The following is a 25,956-nucleotide window of genomic DNA, read 5'->3' as shown; positions in this document are numbered from 1 at the left end:
TTTTAACTATTTGAGTAATTCTGCCCTTTTTATACATTAAAACTGAGATCCTTCTACTGCTCGTATTGCCCTCGGACCCCTGGCCATGTACTGTATACACCATAAACTTTATACTGTATTTTGTTTTTTATTTTGGATAGGTAAGGCTGAGCTCATTTAGATGTCCCCATCTATAGTGAGGTTGATTTCAGATGAGGTTGTCACTTCCCTTTCTGTGATCCGTTGGTCTGCCTAGGGGGGAGAAACAATTGTGTCAGGCAAGTTTGACACATGCGCTTAGTGGTAATCCATACGGCTTATCCGGATTACTTTGTGTTCGCATATGTGATCTAAGTCGAGGCTTGGATAGCGCCACCCGATAGTCACATGGGGGAATCCAAGATGAGGCTTGGAGTGCACTCCCACAATCGGAGTGAGGCTTGGTGTACACATGAGAATCCAGAGTGAGACTTGGAGCTCACTCTATTCCATCATGTTCATTACCAGGAAGTAGATTTCCAGAATGGATGTGCATGGGGGGACAGCAATTAGGGTAAATGCTATATATTTTTTTTCTGTTTATAGCAATGTTATGTCTATTGTAGTGTGAGCAGCTAAAGGTAAAATTTTTTTGGGATTAGCGCAGTTTTTGCACATTGTATTACCGTAATCATTTTTATGTGAATAAATGGTTGTGGAACCAATCATCAGATTTTCCATTATTTCTTATGGAAAAATTTGCTTTTGATAATACAAGTGGTTTGGATTACAAGCATGGTTCTGGAATGAATTATGCTCACAATCCAAGGTATTACTGTAGTCTGCTTTTATATTTCTACAGATGCTTTTGTATTAGTACCAATCTACCTGTGTATGACTAAAATTGGCCACCTCAGCCAAAACTTTTATTTTTTTGTATACATTTGGGCTTTGCTACTATTTAAATATGAAGTGTATGCATATTTATTAAAGTGCCCTTCAATTTGTCCATCACAGGCATAAACATTTCTAAAACTTTAGGGAAGCTTTAGTTCCCCTGAAAAAACATTTCTACCATATAGCGTTGTCAGATCTGTCTTTTAATCACTGCCCAGTGGCTCAGGACAGTGATAACTAGACAATTTTAGCTATGGAAAAAGCTGAAAGAGCAAGTACTACATAACCTTCCACTAACAATACGAGGAAGGAATGGCAGCATTTGCAGGTACTGAATCAGCTTATACAGTGATGGACAGTGGGCAGTGATCTTAGTTTGACCTGCACAGTTAGGACAAAAGAAATATGGGATTCTGTTTTAAAAAGTGGTTCTTAACCCTGTCCTTAAGCATCACTAAGGAACATAAAACACTAAAGAAATTACCTTTCTCTGAACTTAAGCCTTCTCTTCAGTCTTGCAGTTTTACAGGCTCCTTATTGGTACTAAATTGGCTTACTCTAATTTTACTGCATACGATGGGCTTCTTACAGTGTGCATTAGAAGCTGCAGCAAGTCAGAGAAAGCCCACCTCATTTCCCTAATGGAGTACAACCTACAACATATAGACCATTTTCTTCCTAGTCTTACTGTCCCTGGCCGCCCCTTATATTTATTGTATTTTAGTTCTTGCCATCTTGGAGGCTTGGCATCACATATGGGCATACATTGGGTGGTCTGCATGCATTTACAGTCTGGTTAGGAACACCCAACCCTCCAGACTGATATCTACCCATCAAGGCCTTTTGATATTTGTATAACTTCCCCCAAGAGCCAGCCTACTACTTGCATCAGGACTAAGAACTCTTTAAGAGGAATGCTATGGATGCTATGTACAGCACCCTGCTGGCCCCTCCCAGTGGCGTAGCGTGGGGGGTGCAGGGGGGGGCAGCCGCACCGGGCGCAACATCTGGGGGGCGCATCCGCAGTGTCACTCTGTCTGACTCTGACATACACAGTTCACACACTGTCTCCATCTTTAGGCTGGGATATGTCCAGCGCGGCCGCCCTATGGCTGAAAATGGCAGGTCGGGCAGGGCTGGACTGTGTCTCACCTGTCCATTGGTCAGTGGCGGCTGGTGCGTTGGGGGCACAGGGGCGCCGCCATCTCTATCCATGTGTCCGGCCCCCTAATCTACATGTGGGGTGCCGGACGCATGGAGTTCAATGGGTTTTTTTTTTTTTAAATCACCTGATTAGAGCCAGAGGCTCTAATAGGCTTCAGAAAATGGTGGACGCGGGGTGCAGAGCAGTGCGCCCCGAGCCCACCCATTATGTGACAATAGCGAATGAAAATTCGCTATTGTCACACGGATCCTTCTCCTGGCCAATCAGGAAGCAGGTCTCGGACCCGCTTCCTGATTGGTCAAAAGGCGAATGCATGCCATTGGCTGAGGAGGAGGCGGGAGGACTCGAGGAGATGCGGAGAACTAAGGAGAAGCCGCCGCTGCAGGTAAGTCTCTCTGCATTGAAAGGGGGCACGCTGGTCACTCTGCATTGAAAGGGGGCACGATGATCTCTCTGCATTGAAGGGGGGCACGGCATGCTGGTCACTCTGCATTGAATGGGGGCACGCTGGTCTCTCTGCATTGAAGGGGGCACGCTGGTCTCTCTGCATTGAAAGGGGGCACGCTGGTCTCTCTGCATTGAAAGGGGGCACGCTGGTCATTCTGCATTGAAAGGGGGCAAGTTGGTCATTCTGCATTGAAAGGGGGCACGCTGGTCATTCTGCATTGAAAGGGGGCACATTGGTCATTCTGCATTGAAAGGGGGCACATTGGTCATTCTGCATTGAAAGGGGGCACGCTGGTCTCTCTGCATTGAAGGGGGACGCTGGTCACTCTGCATTAAAAGGGGGCACGATGATCTCTCTGCATTGAAGGGGGGCACGGCACCCTAGTCACTCTGCATTGAATAGGGGCACGCTGGTCTCTCTGCATTGAAAGGGGGCAAGCTGGTCATTCTGCATTGAAAGGGGGCACGCTGGTCTCTCTGCATTGAAAGGGGGCACGCTGGTCTCTCTGCATTGAAAGGGGGCACGCTGGTCTCTCTGCATTGAAAGGGGGCACGCTGGTCACTCTGCATTGAATGGGGGCACGCTGGTCACTCTGCATTGAATGGGGGCACACTGGTCACTCTGCATTGAATGGGGGCACGCTGGTCTCTCTACATTGAAAGGGGGCACGCTAGTCACTGCATTGAAAGGGGGCACGCTGGTCACTCTGCATTGAAAGGGGGCACGTTCGCACTCAATAAAGTGTTTGAAAATAAACTTGCATTTAGATGCATTTTACTTGAATTACATCAGTATTTTCATAACAAACAATACATGTACTTAGGGGGTAAGGGTTTCTTTAACTAATCTAGTGGATGAGACTCGAGTGCTAAAATCCTGCGGGTTAGGGGGCGCAAATTACTTGCCTTGCCCCGGGTGCTGACAACCCACGCTACACCTCTGGCCCCTCCCACTATCTATGACCTGCCTGAATTGCAAAGAGAGAGTGATTACATCACTGGGTCTATAATAAAGTATGTAATGATAATTGAAAGATTTTTTCTCTTACGTACATCAACGAACACAGTGCTCCATAAATCATAGCTAGTGGGTTATATTGTCTCCTTCAGGAGTAGGACTAGGCAGAACAAAAAACACCTGACTATGCCCATGGGCCATCCTCAGCTGGTATATAACCCCCCTCTCTGCTCTAGGTAATCAGTTTTAATTTTTCTAGTCAGGAGTAAGGACCAAGGCTCCCAGCTGGGATCTCTGGTCCTAGCAAATTTTCTCCATCCTTACATCTTTTTTGTTTTCTCCTGGGAGATCTACAATCAACTGCTGGGCTGGGCAACTGGCTGGATATTCTAATGCCAGTGAGCGCATGCAGACCAGAGCTATGCTCTAGGTTGGCCGCAACATAGCCTCACAGACAGAGGCTGGCCCGCGAGTTAAACGTCTCGCAGGGTCGCATATGACAGGGCTTGGGTCTGAGTCGCAGCGGTCCCTTGGCCCATCGAAGGGTAAGTACAGTCCCCCCTACCCTTTTGGTGGTTTTCTTTAGGGTGGATACGGGTAACCTCCAGGGGTGGTTGGACCTGCCTGCAGGTTTCCTCCTCCCATCCTTAAATCCCTCACTGAGCTGGGCTTCTCCCACTCCCATTCCCCCCTGTCTGGACCTAGAGTCTGGTGGGGGTCCCAAGGAAGAGAATGCAGCAGAGACCCCTGTGGTCTCCCCCACTATACCCACTCTGTAAGATTCCTGGGATAGTGTCTGTCCTGTCCTGGTAGTCTGAAGGGGTCCCAGTAGGAGACCCGTAGGTGCATGCCCTGCTGTTTGCAGTGTGGGTATAATGCAGGGGGGGTCTCAGTGCAGAGACCGGTGCAGAGTGCACAGCAGAGTCTCCCCTAAACATGTGTCCTACCTTCAAGGGGGGTTCCTTGCAGAGGGTGCAGCATTGCAGAGGGTGCAGGAAAGACCCTGGTAGCATGCTTCAGTGTTTGTAGCTGATTGTGGCCATTTTCCCTTAGTCTGGCTGGTCTCCGGTTGGCGGCCATGTTTGTGTAGCTGGATGATGTCACAGGGGCCGTTTTCCATTAGTTTGGGAGATGCTGGAAACAACTGAAGCCTTGTGAGGATGCCGAAGCTCCTTCTCTTCCTCCTTACTTTCCTCTTCCTGTGCCCAGGACATATGAACAGGGATAGCGTCCATGATGAATTCTCAGGCTCCTCCGGTCAGGAGGGTCCCTGTTATCTCTCTCTGCTGATAGGTACCCTGAGCCTTGAGGGGATAGTTTAGTGGTGCCAAAAGATTGTTTTGGTACTGCAAGGTCTTCCTTTCCTTATGGAGCCTCAGGGTCACATCTCCCCCACTGACCTCCTAATGGAGGTGGCAGGTCCCTCGGAAGCCTAGCTTCCCATGGTTGCCCTTACAGCGGTCCTGCAGCCCTTAATGTCCTGGGTGGAAGTGGCGTGTGGACAAAGGCCCAGGAGGAATCGTCTCCCGCCCTCCCCTACTCAGGCTGTCGCATCTGATTCTAAGCCATGGACGCAGCCCGTCCAGGGGGATTTAATATCACACCCCCTGATCCATCTGATAGTGAGGGTGATTCCTCCATGGTCGCAGCAGCGAATGAAAAAGTGCTGGTAGACGCACTTATCACTGCAGTGCGTGAGACTTTAAAAATGGAGGAGGCGGCTGATGTAGCCACAGACGTGGCTGTGTCATTTGGTAGGCAACATATCACATCGTACTTCATAGGTGTTTCCTTATGCGCCTTATTTTGACAGGCTTTTGCTGTAAGGAATGGGAACAACCAAAATTACCCTTTGTGGTCCCCAAATGTTTTGCTGTACGATACCTTTTTGAGGAGTTACAGTACTTTTAAAAAAAGTGGTTTAGTCCCCCAGTGGTGGATCCTCCTGTTTCCAGGTTAAATAGGGCAACCACGATCCCAGTAGAGGAATCCCCGTCCTTTAAGGCAGTGGTTCTCAAATCCGGTCCTCGGGACCCACCAACAGGCCAGGTTTGCAAGATAACTAAATTACATCACAGGTGATCTCATTTGCTTCTCAGTGATTGCAGTATTCTAGTCTGCATCCCCCAAGGTAATACTTAAAATCTGGCCTGTTAGTGGGTCCAGAGGACCGGATTTGAGAACCACTGCTTTAAGGACCTGGCTGACAAGCGGAGGCTGTAGCACGCAACATGTTTACTATGGCTGGTTCGACATCCCTGGTGTCTCAGACGCTAACTGAATGGGCCAAGCTTTTGCACCAGGGCCTGGGGAGGCTTATGGGCAGACCAAGAAAAGGGCTGGCCGCTTCTTCGGCTACTATCTCCAGATAGATCAGACAGACAGGGACTCAGGCCTGTTCCATTAAAGGTCAGGTTCCACCTTTCCCTGTCACGGCACATTCTACTCCGGCGCTGAGTCCTTCTTGGGCCTTCCTCATTAGGCTTCAATATCGCAAGTTTTCAGAGCGGCCACTTGTTTGTCCGTGCATACCTTCACGCAGTTCTATAAGATAGATACTTTGGCATCTGCAGATGCTTCTTTTGGCCACAAAGTTTTGGAGGCTGCTGTTTGAGGGGCTGTTCCCTCTTGAGCAGTGTTTTTTCTTTAAACCTTTATTTTTCAGATGGGGCTACTATGATCCGGTTAAGGCTCCTGTGTCCTGGTTAAGGGCTCCTATGTTTAGCCTTGGGTTATTTTCCTCACCCATCATTTTCCCTTTGGCACTGCTTTTGGATGTCCCACTAATTATGATTAATGGAGCGCTGTGTCAGTCAATGAACGAAAGAGAAAATTGGATTTTTGTACTTAACGTAAAATCCATTTCTCTGAGTTCGACGGACACAGCACCTACCCCTCTATGGAGTTCTGATACTTCTAATACTGCTTGCTACTAAACTGATTACCTAGAGCAGAGATGGGGGTTATATACCAGCCGAGGATGGCCCATGGGCGTAGCCAGGTGTTTTTTGTTCTGCCTAGTCCTACTCCTGGAGGAGGCAATATAACGAGCGCTGTGTCCGTTGATGAACTCAGAGAAATGGATTTTACGGTAAGTAAAAAAATCCCATTATTTGTTACTAGCATACTGATAGCTAGAAAGGAGGAACCAGGGAAGGCAAAATATAAGCAGATTAAACTTCAGCTTTATTAATGCCAAACAATTTGTTTCTATGATAAATGCATTCTGTAATGCATCAGTGCAGCCATACATTTGATTAACCACAGAGACATTCCTTTGTGCAAACCCTGTAGGTCTGTGCAAGTCTGCATATCAGCACGCACAGTGTATGCATTACTTCCAAATATTGGTTGGCCCAGTTGTTTGTGTCTGTCAAGACTAAAGGTCCATTGGCTCTGAGGCCTGGCATTAAGGTTGCGCATTAAAATGAATGGGCTAACAATGCACCAGAACAGACAAAAAAAAACTTGGCCCCTTTTTTTCTAAAACATAGCACCTGAATGGATGAAGCCTTAGTGCATTGGAGTGCCTTTAAAAATGAATGGCACCGCAATGTGTGTTAATGTGCATTGTGAAAATGTGTGTGCTTCTGCAATCAATGCAAATAACAAATGTAATCCCTTTGCCTGTGTAGAAGGGGTCTAAAAAAGCATATCTTTCTTATATAGTTATGGAATTACAGCTAAAATAATCAGCTTGCTTCTTGTTGTAGGGCCTGTTAAATAGCAACTGACCCTTGACTGCCATTCCCATGGCACTGGTGAGGGATTTGTCTTATAGCAATTTTTCTTTCTACTGTTGTAAGTAAAATTCGGTAAAAATCTCATTTAACCATAAAGCAATGATAATCATCACATTGAAGATGTTTCAAGACAAATTAGCTGAAAACAATTAAATGTGTTGATAGGTAGTAAAACACTGCAAATAATATGCTACAAAGGAGGAAAGCAGTAAAGATTTCCCTTGTTTGCTCAATTATGGTTTTAGCATATTTTGGACATTTGATTTTTGTATCTTCTACCTCTAACTAGTTTTCAATAGATAGGCTATATTTCTGTCACAGACAGAAAATAAAACTTGAGAAGATATATATATCTACAGTATATATTATATATTTCTTTCTGAATCCCTGTTTAGCACCGGTTGCAAGAACAGGAAAGCAGTTTCCCAGACATAGCGTCAGATGGCAGTAAAAAACTGGCATATGACCCCCTCTCTCCCTTTTCCAAAACTAAACAAAACATTGATTGGGCTTTAAGTTCTGATCTATTGGTACACGATACAATGACAGCTGTAAGCAATTTTTTTGCTGGGGAAAATAAGATTTAATTTATAATGCGGGAAATTAATAAAGAATGACCTGCAAGGATAAAATGGAGTGGGGAAAACCAGATAGAACATTTTTAGAGCATTTTCTCTATGCAGTTTTCTCTCTCTGGAGCATCATTTCTACCTATCCTATCTACTATTGCTATTTCTAAATCGACAGTAGTGACACTTAATGCAGAATTCGTATCTAACATTATTTTTAAAAAAATTCCTTCCCCTCTCCTGCTACCAATGGCCCTGTGTAAGAAAGCTGTGTTTACTTACCTAATTTTAGTCCACCTCGGTCTGGTCATATGATCCACCACTCTGGCTCCCCTGTGTCAGTCAACAGCAGCTGCAGGGGAGAGGACGGAGCACAAACAACTAGGACATGGAAGCCAAAGCTAGTGAAGTCACTGCTCCCATAATTTCCAGCCATTGTCGTTGCTCTCTCCTCTTCCCTGTAGCCACCCCTAACTGACAAAGGGGATCATGTGACTGCACTGGAGTGGACTAAAAATAGGTAAGTATATACATCTTTTTCTATAGAGGTTAGGCAACATAGGTATCAGAAGTAGGATGGGAACATTTTTGAACAGTCTTAGGCAGGAATTCTACTTTGTCACCCTTTTAACCCAATCTTGTAGTTGTCACATACAAATAGAGGACTTGAAAACAGATGATCATTTTAGAGTTAAATATGCCGCTTGCATTGAGCTCAAAGTATATAATTCCATCTCCCCGCTGAAGATGTACAGATATAGAAGTGTATCAGGCAAGGGAGCTCTCAAAGATTAAATGCAAAGAGCCCACCACCAAGCATCATGTCATCTCAACAATTGCATACAATCAAGGTACCATGCACATTTTGACATCCTGGTTGAATAAGGATCTGATGAGCTCCTATTTACTGTGGCACATAATTCTAACCACAAATACATTGTGCTTTTAGGTGGACAGGCTGTTACTGCTGTTTTCACAGCCATGTCTGACAGAAAGTAACATTTAGTCTAGGCCAGTAAATACGCAATCTGTACATTTCCTGCTGTTGTAATGCTAAAGGTCCAGCATGCCCCTCAAAAGTGTATAGCCAGCCATAATGCTGGAGGTAAGCCTTGGCTGTAGTTCGACAGCAGTAGTTCCGGCAGAGTGTGCAAAGCAAGAAAAGGAATTTATAAAAATATTCCCAGCAGTCCTAAGCAACGGGAAGTTGAATGAATCCAATGAATCCATACTGTATAAAATAAAATCTAGGACCAAAATAAGAAGAAAATACAGACAGGAAATAATACTAATTTAGGATAATTACATAGCAAAACCATAAAGATTTTTTTATTTTTGGCTTTGCTCACAGTTTTTAAAAATACACTAAAATCTTCTACAATTGAAGAACCAAGCATCTGCTTTCCATTCCTCTCTCGTGCCAAATGTATTTTTCCTGGTGAATCAAAGTAACACATTAAGGCCTCATGCACACTGGTTTACTGGTTTACTCCTGACGGGAGAAAACCAGTGTTAAAAACTCACCTAAGCTGCCTGTGAAGGGAGTCACTTTGGGCGGGAGGCTCGTGGAACCCAGCTTACCTTAGAGAGCTATTGAAACCCATTTTCCAGCTCCCCCGTTCCCTCTTATGTGTAAGTCACCCTGTGTCTATTAGGGGCACAGGGTGACAAGGAACCCCAGTCGAGTCTGCACAAACCAGACTCACTGTACAACCACACCGGACTCCGCATTTTGTGTTACCTCGGTTATCCTGGGTTCTATATGTGTGGTTTGTGTTGCAAGAATGAAGGGGCTCTTTCACTTAGGACAGTAATATTTATGAACAATATTTCTCAAGAAATATATGAAGATAAATAATTCCATCTTTTAGACTGCTAGAATATTGTACGAGTGTCCCAGAGCATTGCTAGATAGTTTGAGGCGGGTTGGGGTAGTTAATTGTGCCTGTATCCCATTGTTTTATTGTTTCTGTCTGCCTTGGGAGCAAATGACTATGGGATGTGCATTTGTATGTGGATTAGCTGCTAGAGGGGAGGGGGGATTTCTCCTGCAGCCCTTCCTAAAGGCTGTCAGTGTGTCATGTTACTAAATCTAGTTTACCCCGCCCTGTGTCATTATGCAATAAGGGGGGGGGATTGTCCCCTAAGTGTATATCTTGTGCCTGTGTTTCAATAAACAGTCATGCTTCTTACCACCCTAAACTGATGCCTCAACAAGTGACTGGGTGGGCTAAGTATTCTTGGATCGTGCTGGTACCGGGCAAGGGAAGCTTATATGGCAGACTAATTCCTACTGAGTACAAGGTCCGTCACACTGCTCTTTTTCAAAGCAATTTAACAGAGTTAAGCAGCGTTTGGTGCTTAGGCAAATGTTAATTTATTTTGGCTATTGAAATGAATAAATGCTGAAGTGCTAAATGTGTCTAGTGATTAGGTGCGTTTAGTAGCGTCAAGCATTTTTTCTGCCAGAACCCTGCTGCTCCTGGAAAAAACACTGGCAGTGTTTTTTTTTTCCTGCCACTAAACGCCTATGTGTGACACATAGGCTAACATGCAGGGGGGTTTAGAGGCAGAAAAAAAATTCCTGGACACCCCTAGAAGAAGCTGTAAATACTTCCAGTGTGCATGTCTGATAAGGAAAGAAATACACTTTGACACATGCGCAGTATTGCCCATTCATTCTATCCCATTCAGTTTAACAGTTTAATAGATATTATGTACATTTTAATCCAAGGTATGTGTACCTGATACTTTTTGCAATACAGTACTTAATATTCAAAAACTCTTTCTTTATAAATCAATAAATACATTTATAATTTTCCTTTTTTCCTTCATAAAATAGATTAAATTTCTGCTATAAAAATTCATTTGGCATATTTTAAATAATATTTAGGCTGAAATACATATTCCTGTGGTTCCTGTTCATGCAAAGCTTGCAGCATGCAGCACAGATGCCCAAGCTTGCCTGTGAATGCTAGAGTTTCAGCACCAAATTCAGTGTTTCTGCATAGATATTTTCTTCTACTGAGGAAGGTCATGATTTAATTTTCCATAACTGTGAAAAGAGGAGCAAAAGTGAGACATTATTGTTATCTGGATTGCAAAGTATTGTACACAACATAGTAGAAAATATTATTGATACAAGTGCATTTCATTCATAAAATAATTTTATAAACACAGTAACACAATAATAATGCACAATACATCAAATGAGCGGAGAAAATGCAAAGAAGTGAACAGTAAAAAAAATCTGTATCTTTGTAAGCATCCATAACAGCATGGGGCTAGTCTACATTCTTTACTCGGTCATTAAGAAACAATCTACCCATGTCAGCTTAAAGTGGAACCAAACTGTATCTGAGCACCACAAATTGAAAACGCTATTTAATTTATTTTTATTATTCAAAGCAAAGTCACCCATCCACCTGTGTCTTTATGGTTTATTTGGTTAAGAAATCACTTTGATAAACACCCCAGTAGCATTACAAACTGTGGCCATCTTGAGTAAGGGCAGATGGATTGCAGGAAGCAAGTGCTACATAACTCATCTTAGCTCAGGCATGCAGGCAGGAGGGTGTGCTAAGCTGGAAAAGCCCCTCGCCCCCCCCCCCTCCAGATGAAAGGAAGAAATACCTATAAAGACTCATGGGATGTATGACATCATTTTGGCCAAGGCCAGAAAGCAGGAAGTAACTGAAGCTAAAAAAATAATATGGGCACAAAGCTGAATTAAACACTAGAAACAATTCCTGCCGCTCACACACAAATATTTTGTGCAAAATGAACATAAAGTAATAAATGATATGTATAGCAATAAAACAAGACTAATATTGACAGCTGCATATTGCTTCTGAGCTGTGTTGCTTCAATATTTCTAATGAAGTACAAGCATGTATACCTAAAGACAGGTACATTAGAAGCAGAACAAGGAAGAGAAGCACTTATCAACCTAACACAAACAGGCTGGGCCCTGGCCACTGGCAACCAGCATGTATGCAATAGTAAAAAAAACTCAGATGACAGTCCACACTCCACAGCAATGCCTCTGTACTGGTGACATCACCTCCTGCCTATACCAACATGTTCTGAAAGCATCCTTGAGAAAGTTTGGCAGTATCCAATTGAAAAATGTGGGTATAGGCAGGAGGTGACATCACTAGTATAGGGGCATTGCTGTGTGAGTCTGCCTGGAGTCAAATCTGGCTAGCTATATCTACCAAAACATTTATGCCCAAGAGAAGGCCTAGAAATTATTCCATATCTGGTAGTCATGTCAAAAAGCCATATATTTCTGGACTCGAGTATACTCGCTGATAAGATCGGTCTTGCAGGTCCATCTTGTATGAAACCCCTGGGAAGCCTTGCTTACATAAACCAAAGCGATCTTTGTCCAAGGTCCAGAAGAAGCTGATGGGATTTGTGTTTCTGGCAGCCCGGCAGACTTTAACCAAATATAGAAAGATGATCGGCACACTGGTAGTTGCTCATCACTGAAATCAGTTGACGTGTTTTGGCCTATGAGGCCTTAGTCATAACTGTTAAGTTACATGTAGTAACATTAAGTAAACATAAAGAAATAGAAATTCCTGCGAGCAACCACTTTATGACAGATTTTTAAAATGCTGCAGATACTTCACTTCTCAGAAAAAAGTGCAATTGAGCTAAAATGTAAAATAGTGTTGCGCAGAATTAAAATCTATTTGAATAAAAATATAAATAGTATAGTGTATAGATAAATAAATATACTAACTCCAATATAAAATAAATATAAATATCTGTGTTCAAGTAACCAGATATATACCTTAATTACCTCAATAGTGTTTCAATAATATTCCATAAAAATCCTTAATCAATCGTGACAGTGAATAAATAGTAAATGATAAATTATAAAAAATGTTGATAATATTATTATCCATGCAATATCACCAATAAACAATTAATTTATGTGCAAATAGCAAACAATAACAAAAACGATATATATGATTATAATTAAATTGTCCAATAAATTTAGTGATATAAAGTGCCAATACACAGTCCTCAATATGTGCTCAAGCCACCAGATGTGTGGCTGTGCTCCCAAAACCAAGTGAGTGACCAGGGTGTCACAGCTTTTTCCTACTTGTGCACCCCCTTGTGATTGGGCGCTCACCTTGTGTAAAAAATATATGCGCTCAAATGTTGAATGCCTGGCGGCTCCAGGTGATTTATTCCCCATTAATCACCTATGAAATGGATTAGTGCCATTCCCATAAGGGAAAAGGGATTTGGACTGTGTACATAAAGGATGCTGACTACTTTAAGAACAAGATCATTGGGAGGAAATCAGGCTTATCTAAAGGGATAAGGATACCAGGAATTGCCAGTTACATAGCAATTACACCTAATTACATCCAATACAAGATTGCCAAAGAGAAGATTGGCTAATCTATGGGAATAAATCACCTGGAGCCGCCAGGCATTCAACATTTGAGCGCATATATTTTTTACACAAGGTGAGCGCCCAATCACAAGGGGGTGCACAAGTAGGAAAAAGCTGTGACACCCTGGTCACTCACTTGGTTTTGGGAGCACAGCCACACATCTGGTGGATTTATTGGACAATTTAATTATAATCATATATATCGTTTTTGTTATTGTTTGCTATTTGCACATAAATGAGTTGCTTATTGGTGATATTGCACGGATATAATAATATCAACATTTTTTATAATTTATCATTTACTATTTATTCCCTGTCACGATTGATTAAGGATTTTTATCGAATATAATTGAAACACTATTGAGGTAACCTGGTTACTTGAACACAGATATTTATATTTATTTTATATTGGAGTTAGTATATTTATTTATCTATACACTATACTATTTATATTTTTTCTCTCGCCCATGTAGGGGCAAGTTGATGTCTCAGTAATGTACTAGTCTGTATCCTTGGCTAAAAAAGTGACTTCTATGTGTTGCCTGTCTATATTTGACAGAGTACAATTACTTTTCCTGCCTCTGATACACTTTGCATGCTAACTTCTAGTGTATTTGTCAGTTTTGTGCTACCTATCTTACAAAACTAAAAACCCAATACAATACTTGGTAACAAAAGGGATAATCTTGCATAATACAGTATTTACACTGACAAGCTAAAATTACATAAAGGGCACCTTAACCCAGCAAAGCCTTTTTAAGACTGATCAGGCTGCATGGTAACTGTGCAATACTTCTAAATTTTAGTTCAATCTTAGTTTATTGAAAGAGAAAGAAATTTTACATAGCATGAGAAAGAGCAGGAACAGTAAAAAACATACAGATAAGTCAAGCATGGTACACAGCCTCAGTCATCAATAGTTGTCTGCAGTAAATTAAAACTTCTAGGACCATGAGGGCCTGACTGGCGATTAGAGTTATAAGGTAACTAACAGTAATTTGGTAAAATATGAGTCAGCTTTGTCAGAAAAAACAAATAACAGTGATATAAAAACAGCTACAGCGGACATTGAAACAGGAGAGGAAATCCAGTACTGAAGTCAGTAGCTTACATCGAGGTACTTTGTTGTGAAATGCTGAGGAGTAACAAGTGGAAGCAGAAGAAGAACTGCACTCATAGTCGATGACATACCAGTAGAAGTGCATTGAAAGGAGTGAAGCAAGGTGTTGCAGAAACGTACAGAAAGTAGAAGCCAGAAAATACAGAGGGGAAAAGAGGAAAGAGAGAGCGTGGGGGGGTCCGCGAACAACCCACTACAGCCCACCGGTACTCAGAAGCACGGGTGTTCCAATCCAGGACTTGAAGTCATCCACACACCTAAACATGTCCCAGGATGACCACGTGACGGAGAACCGTTCCTCCCTGCCCCCCTCCCGCGCCAACAGACTCTCCATGTCCCTGATTTTGTCCAGCTCCAGGGCCCACTCGAGCCTAGAGGGCACGTGAGTAGTTTTCCAATGTCTGGGGATCACCATCCTGACAACCGCCAAGAAGAACCGAAGGACATCCCTTTTGATTGACCGGAAGGGGCCAGGCACCAGAGACAACAGGGATAATTCCGGTGTAGTAGAGACTGTGGTCACTTGAAGCCTGCAGTACAGCGCAACAATGTCATTCCACAATCTGTGACTCTGTGGGCATTCCCACCGTATATGTAAAAGCGTGCCTCTGGATGACATACACCTCCAACAGCTGTCCGATTGGAGAGGGTCAATATATTCAGCCAAAGAAGGGCACCTGTACCATCTGGTCAGAAGTTTGAACCCCTTCTCCTGAACTTGGGTATCAGGGGACAGTGAGTAGGTCAGAGCAAAGCATTTACGCCAATCGATTGGCAAAAGTACTCGGCCCAGCTCTCTGCCCCACGCAGCCGTGTAGGCCGGCAGATCAGGGCGGAGGGTATCCAGGAGTAGAGAATACAGAAGGGACACCGTGTGTTTGGGGGGATCATCTTGAAGGAGGATGGCGTCAAACGCCAAGGGGTCCCCTCGGACATCAATCAGTGAGGGCAAGGAACGTACATAGGAGAGGGCCTGGCGCTACTGCAGCCAGCCTGTAAGGTCACCGACCGGTATGGCGGTGTTGAGGGGCAGCAACAAGGAAGGGTTGGCACGCAGAAGCTGGGACGCTCGGCGATAATCCGTCGCGTTCCAAGGTCCAAATCTCAAACACGAGACTGCTGGAGGGAACGCTGGGATACCAAAAAAAGGCATCATGGGACTTTGGGGCATGAGAGCCGGCTCGATCCGTTTAGGTGATCCCAGGTCCGATAGGTTACATAGCTGAGGGAAGACACATGGCTACGAAGGTGTAGGGGGGTCCACGGAAGTGCCCTGAGATCCGGGGGGTGAGAAAGCGTTCAATTTGGACCCACAGTTTAGTGGAGGCATTGTGTAACCAATCCACTAGGCGCGTCAGGGTAGCCACTCGAAGTCAGGAATACCGGTACCTCCTCAGGACTTTGGAAGAGTAAGCGTTGTGTATTTCAGGCGAGGTCGGTTATGGAGCCACACAAAACGTGAAAGGGCTCTGCGTAACTTATTAAAAAAGGAGGTCAGTGTAGGAACAGGCAATGCCTGAAAAAGGTACAGAAAGTGAGGTAGGACGTCCATTTTCAGAACATTGATCCTTCCAAACCAAGACAAACGCTTTGTGGAGTAGGCAGACAAATCCAAAAGGGTTTTAGTTAAGAGGGGGACAACATTTTCAGCGAAAAGGCAGGATGTATCAGAGGGTAGATTGATACCCAAGTAGCGGACAGAAGAAGACCCAGTCTTAAAGGCGTACGAGGCCGAAATTCATCCAAGAGCCAGCCTGGATAAGGAGATATTCAATATTTCTGATTTAGAGTGATTCACTTTAAAGTTACTCATTAGGCCAAAGTCCCAAAACTCAGCCAGGATCGCAGGGAAGGATCAATGGGGCAAAGTGACATAAAGTTGCAAGTCATCCGCAAAAAGCGCAAATTTGGAGTGTATGGGGCCAACGGATATCCCACAGACGTCAGAGTTGTTACAGAGAGCCATAGCCAGGTGTTCCATCGCAAGAACATACAACAATGGAGATAAAGGGCACCCCTGACGCGTGCCATTATGGATTCTAAAGGCAGGAGACAGAGACCCGTTAATCTAAATCTTAGCGGAAGGAGACTTCAACAGGGCCATAATTCTAGCCAACATTAACGGGCCGAGACCGAGTGGCTCCAGGGTTAGACACTGAAAATCCCAATCAACGCGGTCGAAGGCCTTTTCGGCATCCACCGTCAGCAAGCACAGTGGAACGTCATGAGTGCGGGCATAGTCAGTGAGAAGAAGGGTCTTCAGGGTGTTGTCCCCGGCCTCCCGCCCTAGACAAAACCCACCTGATCCATATGAATAAGCCCTGGTAACAGCGGCTTCAGTCGCGTTGCCAGGATCTTAGCATAAAGTTTGAGGTCTACTCCAATCAGAGAAGTAGGCCTGTAGTTGGCATATAGCGAGGGATCTTTCTCTGGTTTCGGAATGAGAGATATGTGGGCTTCTAAAGTCTGGGGGGGGGGGGAGTCATCCCTCCGAGATCAAGTCGAAGACCCGGGCTAGGAAAGGGGCCAGGAGAGGGTCAAAGGTCTTATAAAATTAGGCAGTGAAGCCATCGGGGCCAGGACTCTTACCAGAGGGGGTAGATTCTATAGCTGCCATAACCTCGTCGTCTGAGATCGGCGTTTCCAGATCCGCAATAGCATCGGGATCAAGGCACGGTTGGGCAGTCTTTGAGATATAAGCAGCTTTGTCAGTGCTATACTTCTAACTTTTGATGCAGTTTACAGTGTCTGTGTGGATAAGATGGAACGCTCTGTCATATATGTTTAGCAAATGAAGCCCAACCTGGAACAGATCAAGCCTCCATCTTCATTTGCAATATGCCCCCCACTCCTTGGGCAAAGCCCTTGGAAGAGTTAAATGCTACATTAGCTTGTGCCATACAGAGTTTAGTTTTTAAAAATGTTTAAAGTTGAACTTCTGGCATTTTGTGTACACCAAATGCCTTTGAAACCCAGTTATTACCTTGAAAAGGTACCAGTGATATTATTACATAGCCTGCAAAGACAGCAGCCCCCTCTCACCAGGGGCTGTCAGCAGAAAATGACAAAAGGGGGCGGAGACAAGACCAGTCACCATGCACAAGAAAATAAGAGAGCAGCAGTGATCAGTCTTTAGTACAGGAAACTCCTTGCACAGAGGCAAAATTTCACACAGGATCACTGAACAAATCTGAAGGAAATAAACAAAGCACACAAAGTAAGGACACGAATGCCACTTATATTTAGACCAGTCGTCTCCAAACTGCGGCCCATAGGCTGAATCCTGCCCTCTGCATGTCTTTATCTGGCCCTTGGGACACTTTTTCTCCCACTGATATGAGACACACTTCCTCCCACTGAAACCAAAGATGTGGTACAGTTCCTTCCACTGACACCAAAGAAGTGGTACAGTTCCTTCCACTGACACCAAAGATGTGGTACAGTTCCTTCCACTGACACCAAAGATGTGGTACAGTTCCTTCCACTGACATCAAAGATGTGGTACAGTTCCTTCCACTGGCACCAGTGCTGAGGAACTATTCTTCCTTCTGACACCAGTATTAGGGAACTACTCCTTTCACTGATACCACAGATGTGGTACAGTTCCTTCCACTGACACCAAAGAAGTGGTACAGTTCCTTCCACTGACACCAAAGATGTGGTACAGTTCCTTCCACTGACACCAAAGATGTGGTACAGTTCCTTCCACTGACATCAAAGATGTGGTACAGTTCCTTCCACTGGCACCAGTGCTGAGGAACTATTCTTCCTACTGACACCAGTATTAGGAAACTACTCCTTTCACTGACACCAAAGATGTGGTACAGTTCCTTCCACTGACACCAAAGATGTGGTACAGTTCCTTCCACTGGCCCCAGTGCTGAGGAACTATTCTTCCTACTGACACCAGTATTAGGGAACTACTCCTTTCACTGACACCAGAGATGTGGTACAGTTCCATCCACTGGCACCAGTGCTGAGGAACTATTCTTCCTTCTGACACCAGTATTAGGGAACTACTCCTTTCACTGATACCACAGATGTGGTACAGTTCCTTCCACTGACACCAAAGATGTGGTACAGTTCCTTCCACTGGCACCAGTGCTGAGGAACTATTCTTCCTTCTGACACCAGTATTAGGGAACTACTCCTTTGACTGATACCACAGATGTGGTACAGTTCCTTCCATTGACACCAAAGATGTGGTACAGTTCCTTCCACTGACACCAAAGATGTGGTACAGTTCCTTCCACTGACACCAAAGATGTGGTACAGTTCCTTCCACTGGCACCAGTGCTGATGAACTATTCTTCCTACTGACACCAGTATTAGGGAACTACTCCTTTCACTGACACCAAAGATGTGGTACAGTTCCTTCCACTGACACCAAAGATGTGGTACAGTTCCTTCCACTGGCACCAGTACTGATGAACTATTCTTCCTTCTGACACCAGTATTAGGGAACTACTCCTTTCACTGACACCAGAGATGTGGTACAGTTCCATCCACTGGCACCAGTGCTGAGAAACTATTCTTCCTTCTGACACCAGTATTAGGGAACTACTCCTTTCACTGATACCACAGATGTGGTACAGTTCCTTCCACTGACACCAAAGATGTGGTACAGTTCCTTCCACTGGCACCAGTGCTGAGGAACTATTCTTCCTTCTGACACCAGTATTAGGGAACTACTCCTTTCACTGATACCACAGATGTGGTACAGTTCCTTCCATTGACACCAAAGATGTGGTACAGTTCCTTCCACTGGCACCAGTACTGATGAACTATTCTTCCTTCTGACACCAGTATTAGGGAACTACTCCTTTCACTGACACCAAAGTTGTGGTACAGTTTCTTCCACTGACACCAAAGATGTGGTACAGTTCCTTCCACTGACACCAAAGATGGGACATTGTTCTTCTAACTGACACCATTGATGGAGCACTATTTTTTCACTGATATCATTTTCTATTTCCACTGGCCACAGACTGACCCCCCTAAAGTCTAAAGGGCAGTAAACTGGCAGTTTGTTTAGAAAGTCTGGAAACTCTTGGTTTAGACAATACTTACTTACAGAGGCGTAACTAGAACCTTCAGGGCCCCGATGCAAGAAACCATGAAGGGCCCCCTGGACCCCTGGCTGGGGCCCTTCCCTTCAAGCCCAGGTCTCTTCCCAATGATCCTGGGGCCCTTTACTATGGTCCCGCAGTGGGACCCTTTCACAAGTTCTGCAGTGGGCCCCATTCCTGCCATCTTTGTTCCTCCCCACGGTGGTGATGATCTTTGCGATCCTGGAAGTTCACCCACTGATGCCAGTAGTTTTTATTTTTTGGTATTTTAATTGTATTATTTTTTATCATTTTATTTTTCTACAATGTCACTGACTATGACTCTGTCCATTCAGAAAAGGAAGGAGCTGGTAAATTACATATTTACCGACCCCTTCCTGGTTCTCTATTGTGACACATCCCTGCAGCAGCTGGCAGGAGAGGGAAGGGAGCACAGAGGGGGGGGGGGGGGGGGGCAGGGGAGCACACAGGGGCCCAGAGACAGCAGAACACAAGTGAACTGGATAGGAGGAGTGGCGGGGGCAGCATACAGAGGAACCAAACTGCAGCCAGGGGAGGAAAAAGAAGGACAGTGATTTCTCTACATGCTGCCCCCGCCGACCCTCCTATCAAGAAACCATGAAGGGCCCCCGGACCCCTGGCGGGGCCTTTCCCTTTAAGCCTGGGGGGAGCACAGTGGGGGGGGGGGGGACCAGGGGAGCACACAGGGGCCCAGAGACAGCAGAACACAAGTGAACTGGATAGGAGGAGTGGTGGAGGCAGCATACAGAGGAACCAATCTCCTCCATTTTGCTCCTGCAGCTACAGGAGGAAAAAGAAGGACAGTGATTTCTCTACATGCTGCCCCCGCTGCCCCTCCTGTCCAGGTGTACAGGGAAGCTGCATGGGCCCCCTGGAGCATGGGGCCCGGTTGCAATTGCAACCCCTGTAGTTACGCCCCTGCTTACTTATTCTGAAGTTCAGCTTTAAAAATGACCTCTTTTTTGAAAGGTACGCTTATAACTACTGTATTGTTTATAACGTTATATTGGTTTCTTTATTTGTTTTGTTGACTTTTTTTTCTCTAGGTTTTTTGATAAAAAGAAAAAAAAAACAAGAATACCAACTGATAGCCAAGAAAACAGCCGACTCCTTTAGCTCATGATCTCTATCTGTTCACTCAAGGGGACACCACAAACTTTCTGCACCACCAACAATATTACCAGCTAATTAGTAATAACAGAGCTACCCGCTGTTCTACAGCACATTCAAGAGTAAAAAGTCATTGGAGGAAGTGGAAATAAAGAAAACTAATGGGTAAATGTGAACATCATTGTTGTTTTTTTCCTGCAATGACATCTATGTTGTATTAAGGCTGAACTCCAGGGTCCTTAAACAGCACAGGCTATAAGTATTCGGCAGTAATAGAAAAACATGTAATAATCAATTATTTACAGTGTAATTTAGTGGCTTTATTATTCAAATCTGGGTCACATGGTGGAGTGCAGAAGGTAATACCAGTCTGTAGAAGTGTACCACAAGCAGACAGACAGCTTTTGCCTTTTTATGTACTGTAACAGTGTTTGGCTTTAGTTACCAGTAACACACAAATCATTTATAAGCAGCCAGGAGGATCATGGACTAGTTTGAAAATGGCTTAGAGGCTGGCACAATCTGCTCCACCAGATGATGGGAGAAAACTGTTATGGCAGTTCCAGCGCTATGTTTTTGTCTTATTTATAGAGACCCTGTCACCTAATCAAACATCATCATCTGTCGCCTAAACAAACATCATCACCTGTCAGCTAAACAAACATCATCAGCTGTCGCCTAAACAAACATCATCAGCAGCTGTCACCTAATTAAACATCATCAGCTGTCACCTAAACAAACATCATCACCTGTCACCTAAACAAACCTCATCACCTGTCAACTAATCAAACATCATCAGCTTTCATCTAAACAAACATCATCAGCTGTCACCTAAACAAACATCATCACCTGTCACCTAAACAAACATCATCAGCTGTCACCTTAACAAACATTACCTGTCACCTAAACAAACATCATCACCTGTCACCTAAACAAACATCATCATCTGTCAACTAATCAAACATCATCAGCTGTCACCTAAACAAACATTACCTGTCACCTAAACAAACATCATCATCTGTCACCTAATCAAACATCATCAGCAGTCACCTAAACAAACATCATTACCTGTCACCTAAACAAACATCATCAGCTGTCACCTAAACAAACATCATCATCTGTCACCTAAACAAACATCATCAGCTGTCACCTAAAGAAACGTCATCAGCTGTCACCTAATCAAACATCATCAGCTGTCACCTAAACAAACATCATCAGCTGTCACCTAAACAAACATCATCAGCTGTCACCTAAACAAACATCATCAGCTGTCACCTAATCAAACATCATCAGCTGTCACCTAAACAAACATCATTACCTGTCACCTAAACAAACATCATCACCTGTCACCTAAACAAACATCATCAGCTGTCACCTAAACAAACATCATCAGCTGTCACCTAAACAAACATCATCAGCTGTCACCTAAGAGTGTTCTCACGGTGGGGAAGGCTTCCTTCTGTCAGAATACAAAGCCACAATGGGAGTGATTCCACCATGGACCTCAAATGTGTGGATGGGAAAAATAGATCTTTTTTTTTTTTTTTTTTTGTTCAGATCGCTGTTTAAGGGAAAAAAAATATGAATGTATTACCGGCTTTATGCTTGGGCAAAGTAAAATGACAGGTGACTTCGTGTTTAGAGAGCATCTTCTGCTCATAGTCCCAACTCCCTTTACTTATAGTTATTAAAGCTGTGGTTGGGGGCAGTTATTCTGCACACTGCCTCAGCTGCCAATTACAAGGGAACTATTAGGTGTGTAGGGAGTAGCTGAGGGTATCGTAAAAGAAAGAAATCTAACACAATGAGAAGTATTGAACTCTTCTCTTTGTTCTACAGCCTCTAACTGCAATACATTCATTATTTACCCAGAGGAGCAACACGATATACAAATAAAATACTACCATTTTTATAATAAAAATGTGTTTATTTTGTAGCAGGGTCTCTATAAAGGCAAGTTTGGCAGCTGTTAAGGTTAACTTCATCTTATATAATTACATGGCATTTTCAATTGGTGAGTTTGCATTTTTGGTTGGACTGCCTTAAAAACGAGCGTCTTTCTTTTGCTACCTTTTGTTCTGTTAAATATACCATTGAAAACATTATTATCTTGGTCTACAGAATATTTAATGTCTATGATGTAGAGATCAGAAGGTAGGAAGGATTGAGTGGTTTAGCAAAAGACAATGAGGCAGGGCTGACACCACAAACACCAGCCCACAAAATGCTGTGTTTTGTCAGCCCACAGCAGGATTGAGAAGCTGAGTGCATTTCTGGCAGATCAACAGGTATTTTTGTTTTCTTGCATGGTTTGTAAAGGAATAACACACAAAATGTGCATGCATTGCGTAAATGTAAATTTGCCCTGACCTACGCTTTAAGTTTAATCATGCAAAACTATTAAAAATGGAAATTCTGAAACAAAAGGTTATGTGAGAACTCAGCTGTGGGAAAACATTTTATAAGCCCTTAGGAAATGTTGGATTTCTGTATAAATAACTAAAATAGGATGTGATCTTTATCTACATTATGATGATATATACAGTGTGTAATGAAGAACAAGCAAACAGGACACTGTATACTTCTTGCCTTTTAGATCAGGCTATATGTCATGACCCATGGGGTCACACAATAGTTTTACTTAGGTCCCTAGATTATTTCTAAAGAAATTAATTCTATCCTATATTGGATCTCCGAACAATGACAAACTGAAACTTGGTATCTGAGAATAAAAAAGGTAAACGCCACAGGACTACATTAATAATAATGGTCCCCTGGCTGTACTTTCCAACCTACAGAGTGGCAAGGTGATTCTGTTTTGCTCCAACAGAGAGAGTATCATTTTCCCTGCTACCCTCACCACAAATAAACTGAGCTTGAGATTCCTTTGCCCAGGCTGCAGCAGGACTATAGGTAAAAAGATCTTATGTTTGGGGGGTTGCTAAAATATATAAGAAGCTGGCAAATTATATTTTCTACTGACATCTAAAAAAGAAAGTATTTGGAGCAGAATGAACTTTTAACATAGTTTTTTGCATTTGGGAATAATATTTTAACTGACATTTCAGCTAAAACATTCCAGGGGCATTGAAACAAAAGGTGAAGGCAAAGTTTTAGGGCCAGAGCACACCAGAACGTGGTACGGGAAACCCACGTTCTACCGTGTTTACCTGAAAATAAGACTGGGTCTTCTATTAAGTTTTGCACCAAAAGACACAGTAGGGCTTATTTTTGGGGGTAGGTCTTATGTGTAATGTGCTGTCTTCTTTCCCTCCCTGCCTGTCAGGAATCCCCTGTGTGAACCTAGTTTAGTGTTTGTAAAATCCTAGAATCCACTTTATTACTGTTTTATATAATGCCCAGTGTGCTTCTGAAATCTAATAGTGTAAAATACCTTCGGCACAGCGCCGCTCAGCTAATCTCCCGCTCTGCTCTCCTCTCCTTCTCTTCTCATAGCTGTCAATAGGGGATCTCAACCCCTCCCCTCAAAGCGGGTCACAGAAGCGCCGAGCATTATATTATAATAGTGTGAAATACCTTCGTTACAGCGCCGCTCAGCTGATTTCCCGCTGGTCTTCCGTCTCTTCTTCCCCGCTGTCAGCTGGGGGTCATGGAAGCGCCGTGTAACAAAGGTATTTCACACTATTGTAATATAATGCTTGGCGCTTCTGTGACCCGCTTTAAACACTGCAGAGCAGAAGGGCTGAGATCCCCCTCTGACAGCTAGGAGAAGAGCAGAGCAGGGAATCAGCTGAGCGCCGAGCGGCGCTGTACCGAAGGTAATTCACACTATTAGATTACAGAAACACACACTGGACATTATATAAAACAGTATAAGAGTGGATTCTAGGATTTTACAAACACTTAACTAGGGCTTATTGTCAGGGTAGGGCTTATATTGCAGCCCTCCCTGAAAATAACAGTAGGTCTTATTTTCAGGGTAGCTCTTATTTTCAGGGAAACATGGTAACATGTAATCTGCAGTGGGTGTCTTTGTGACGTAATGACACTACAAACACAGTGCGTTTGCCTGCACAATATCGCATGGTACGGTGCTGTGTGTTTTATAGAGTGGTGCATGCAGTCTGGTGCAATTTCAGCTCATTCAAATGAATGGGCTGAAATTGCACTGCACCTGGATCGCATGTGAATCACACAGGAACGCACCATTCATGGTGTGAACCGACTCTTATGGTACATTTTCTTTAGAAAGCAGCCAAAGCTTGAGTGAAAAAGCCTTACTCTCTGTGTAGAAGCAGCGGTCCCTCTGCAGAGTTCTGACATGCCCTCTGCTGAGAAGTTAGACCTATGGCTCTAAAACTAGCAAAGCTTACGCTCCCTGCTGATTGCCGAGCTCTAGCACTAATTTACCAAAGGGAGTGTAAGACCTCTGCAGGGAGACCACTGCTTCCACACAGAGAACAAGGGAGCTTTTCTATGCTTTTCTACGTAGGCTACCTTCTAAATAAAATAAACTGTAAGACTTAGTACACCTTTTGTTTTAGAGCACCAGCAATGTATCTTTTGATTTGAACTGAAAGTTCAGTTGAGCTTTATACATGGTTTAGACCTTTTGTAAGTACAGTATATCACAAAAGTGTGAAAACCCCTTACATTTTTGTAAATATTTTATTATATCTTTTCATGTGACAACACTGAAGAAATTACACTTTGCTACGATGTAAAGTAGTGAGTGTACAGCTTGTTTTACAGTGTAAATTTGCTGTCCCCTCAAAATAACTCAACACACAGCCATTAATGTCTAAACCCGTAGGCAACAAAAGTGAGTACACCCCTAAGTGACAATGTCCAAATTTGGCCCAATTAGCCATTTTCCCTCCGCGGTGTCATGTGACTCCTTAGTGTTACAAGGTCTCAGGTGTGAATGGGGAGCAGGTGTTAAATTTGGTGTTATCGCCAAAGTTTAACATGGCACTTCATGGCAAAGAACTCTCTGAGGATCTGAAAAAAAGAATTGTTGCGCAACATAAAGATGGCCTAGGCTGTAGGACGATTGCCAAGACCCTGAAACTGAGCTGCAGCCCAGTGGCCAAGACCATACAGTGGTTTACCAGGGCAGGTTACACTCAGAACAGGCCTCGCCATGGTCGACCAAAGAAGCTGAGTGCACGTGCTCAGCGTCAAATCCAGAGGTTGTCTTTGGGAAATAGGTTGAAGGTGTAGGGGGTCAGCCTGTCAGTGCTCAGACCATACGCCGCACACTGCATCAAAATGGTCTGCATGGTTGTCACCCCAGAAGGAAGCCTCTTCTAAAGATGATGCACAAGAAAGCCCGCAAACAGTTTGCTGAAGACAAGCAGACTAAGGACATGGATTACTGGAACCATGTCCTGTGGTCTGATGAGACCAAGATAAATGTATTTGGTTCAGATGGTGTCAAGCGTGTGTCGCTGCAAGCAGGTTTTGGAATACAAAGACAAGTGTGTCTTGCCTACAGTCAAGCATGGTGGTGGAAATGT

At 43.8% G+C, this 25,956-nt stretch overlaps 1 protein-coding gene across 1 annotated transcript in view; it reads right to left on the bottom strand.

Annotated features, from left to right (window-relative positions):
• Nucleotides 1–10,424: 10,424 nt before the first annotated feature.
• The window catches only part of PHTF1 (putative homeodomain transcription factor 1), a 322,940-nt gene continuing 307,408 nt past the window's right edge, over nt 10,425–25,956 (bottom strand). The window contains exon 19 of the mRNA XM_082246092.1: nt 10,425–10,792. Within this exon, the coding sequence (XP_082102218.1) occupies nt 10,772–10,792 (21 nt within the window). The 3' untranslated portion in view covers nt 10,425–10,771. The remainder of the gene's footprint in view (nt 10,793–25,956) is intronic.

The sequence above is a fragment of the Pelophylax lessonae genome (assembly GCF_965119305.1).
Source record: "Pelophylax lessonae genome assembly, chromosome: 2".
NCBI classification, from domain to species: Eukaryota; Metazoa; Chordata; class Amphibia; order Anura; family Ranidae; genus Pelophylax; species Pelophylax lessonae.
Note: the sequence above shows the minus strand (reverse complement) of the source record. Positions and strands in the feature narration are given on the sequence as shown.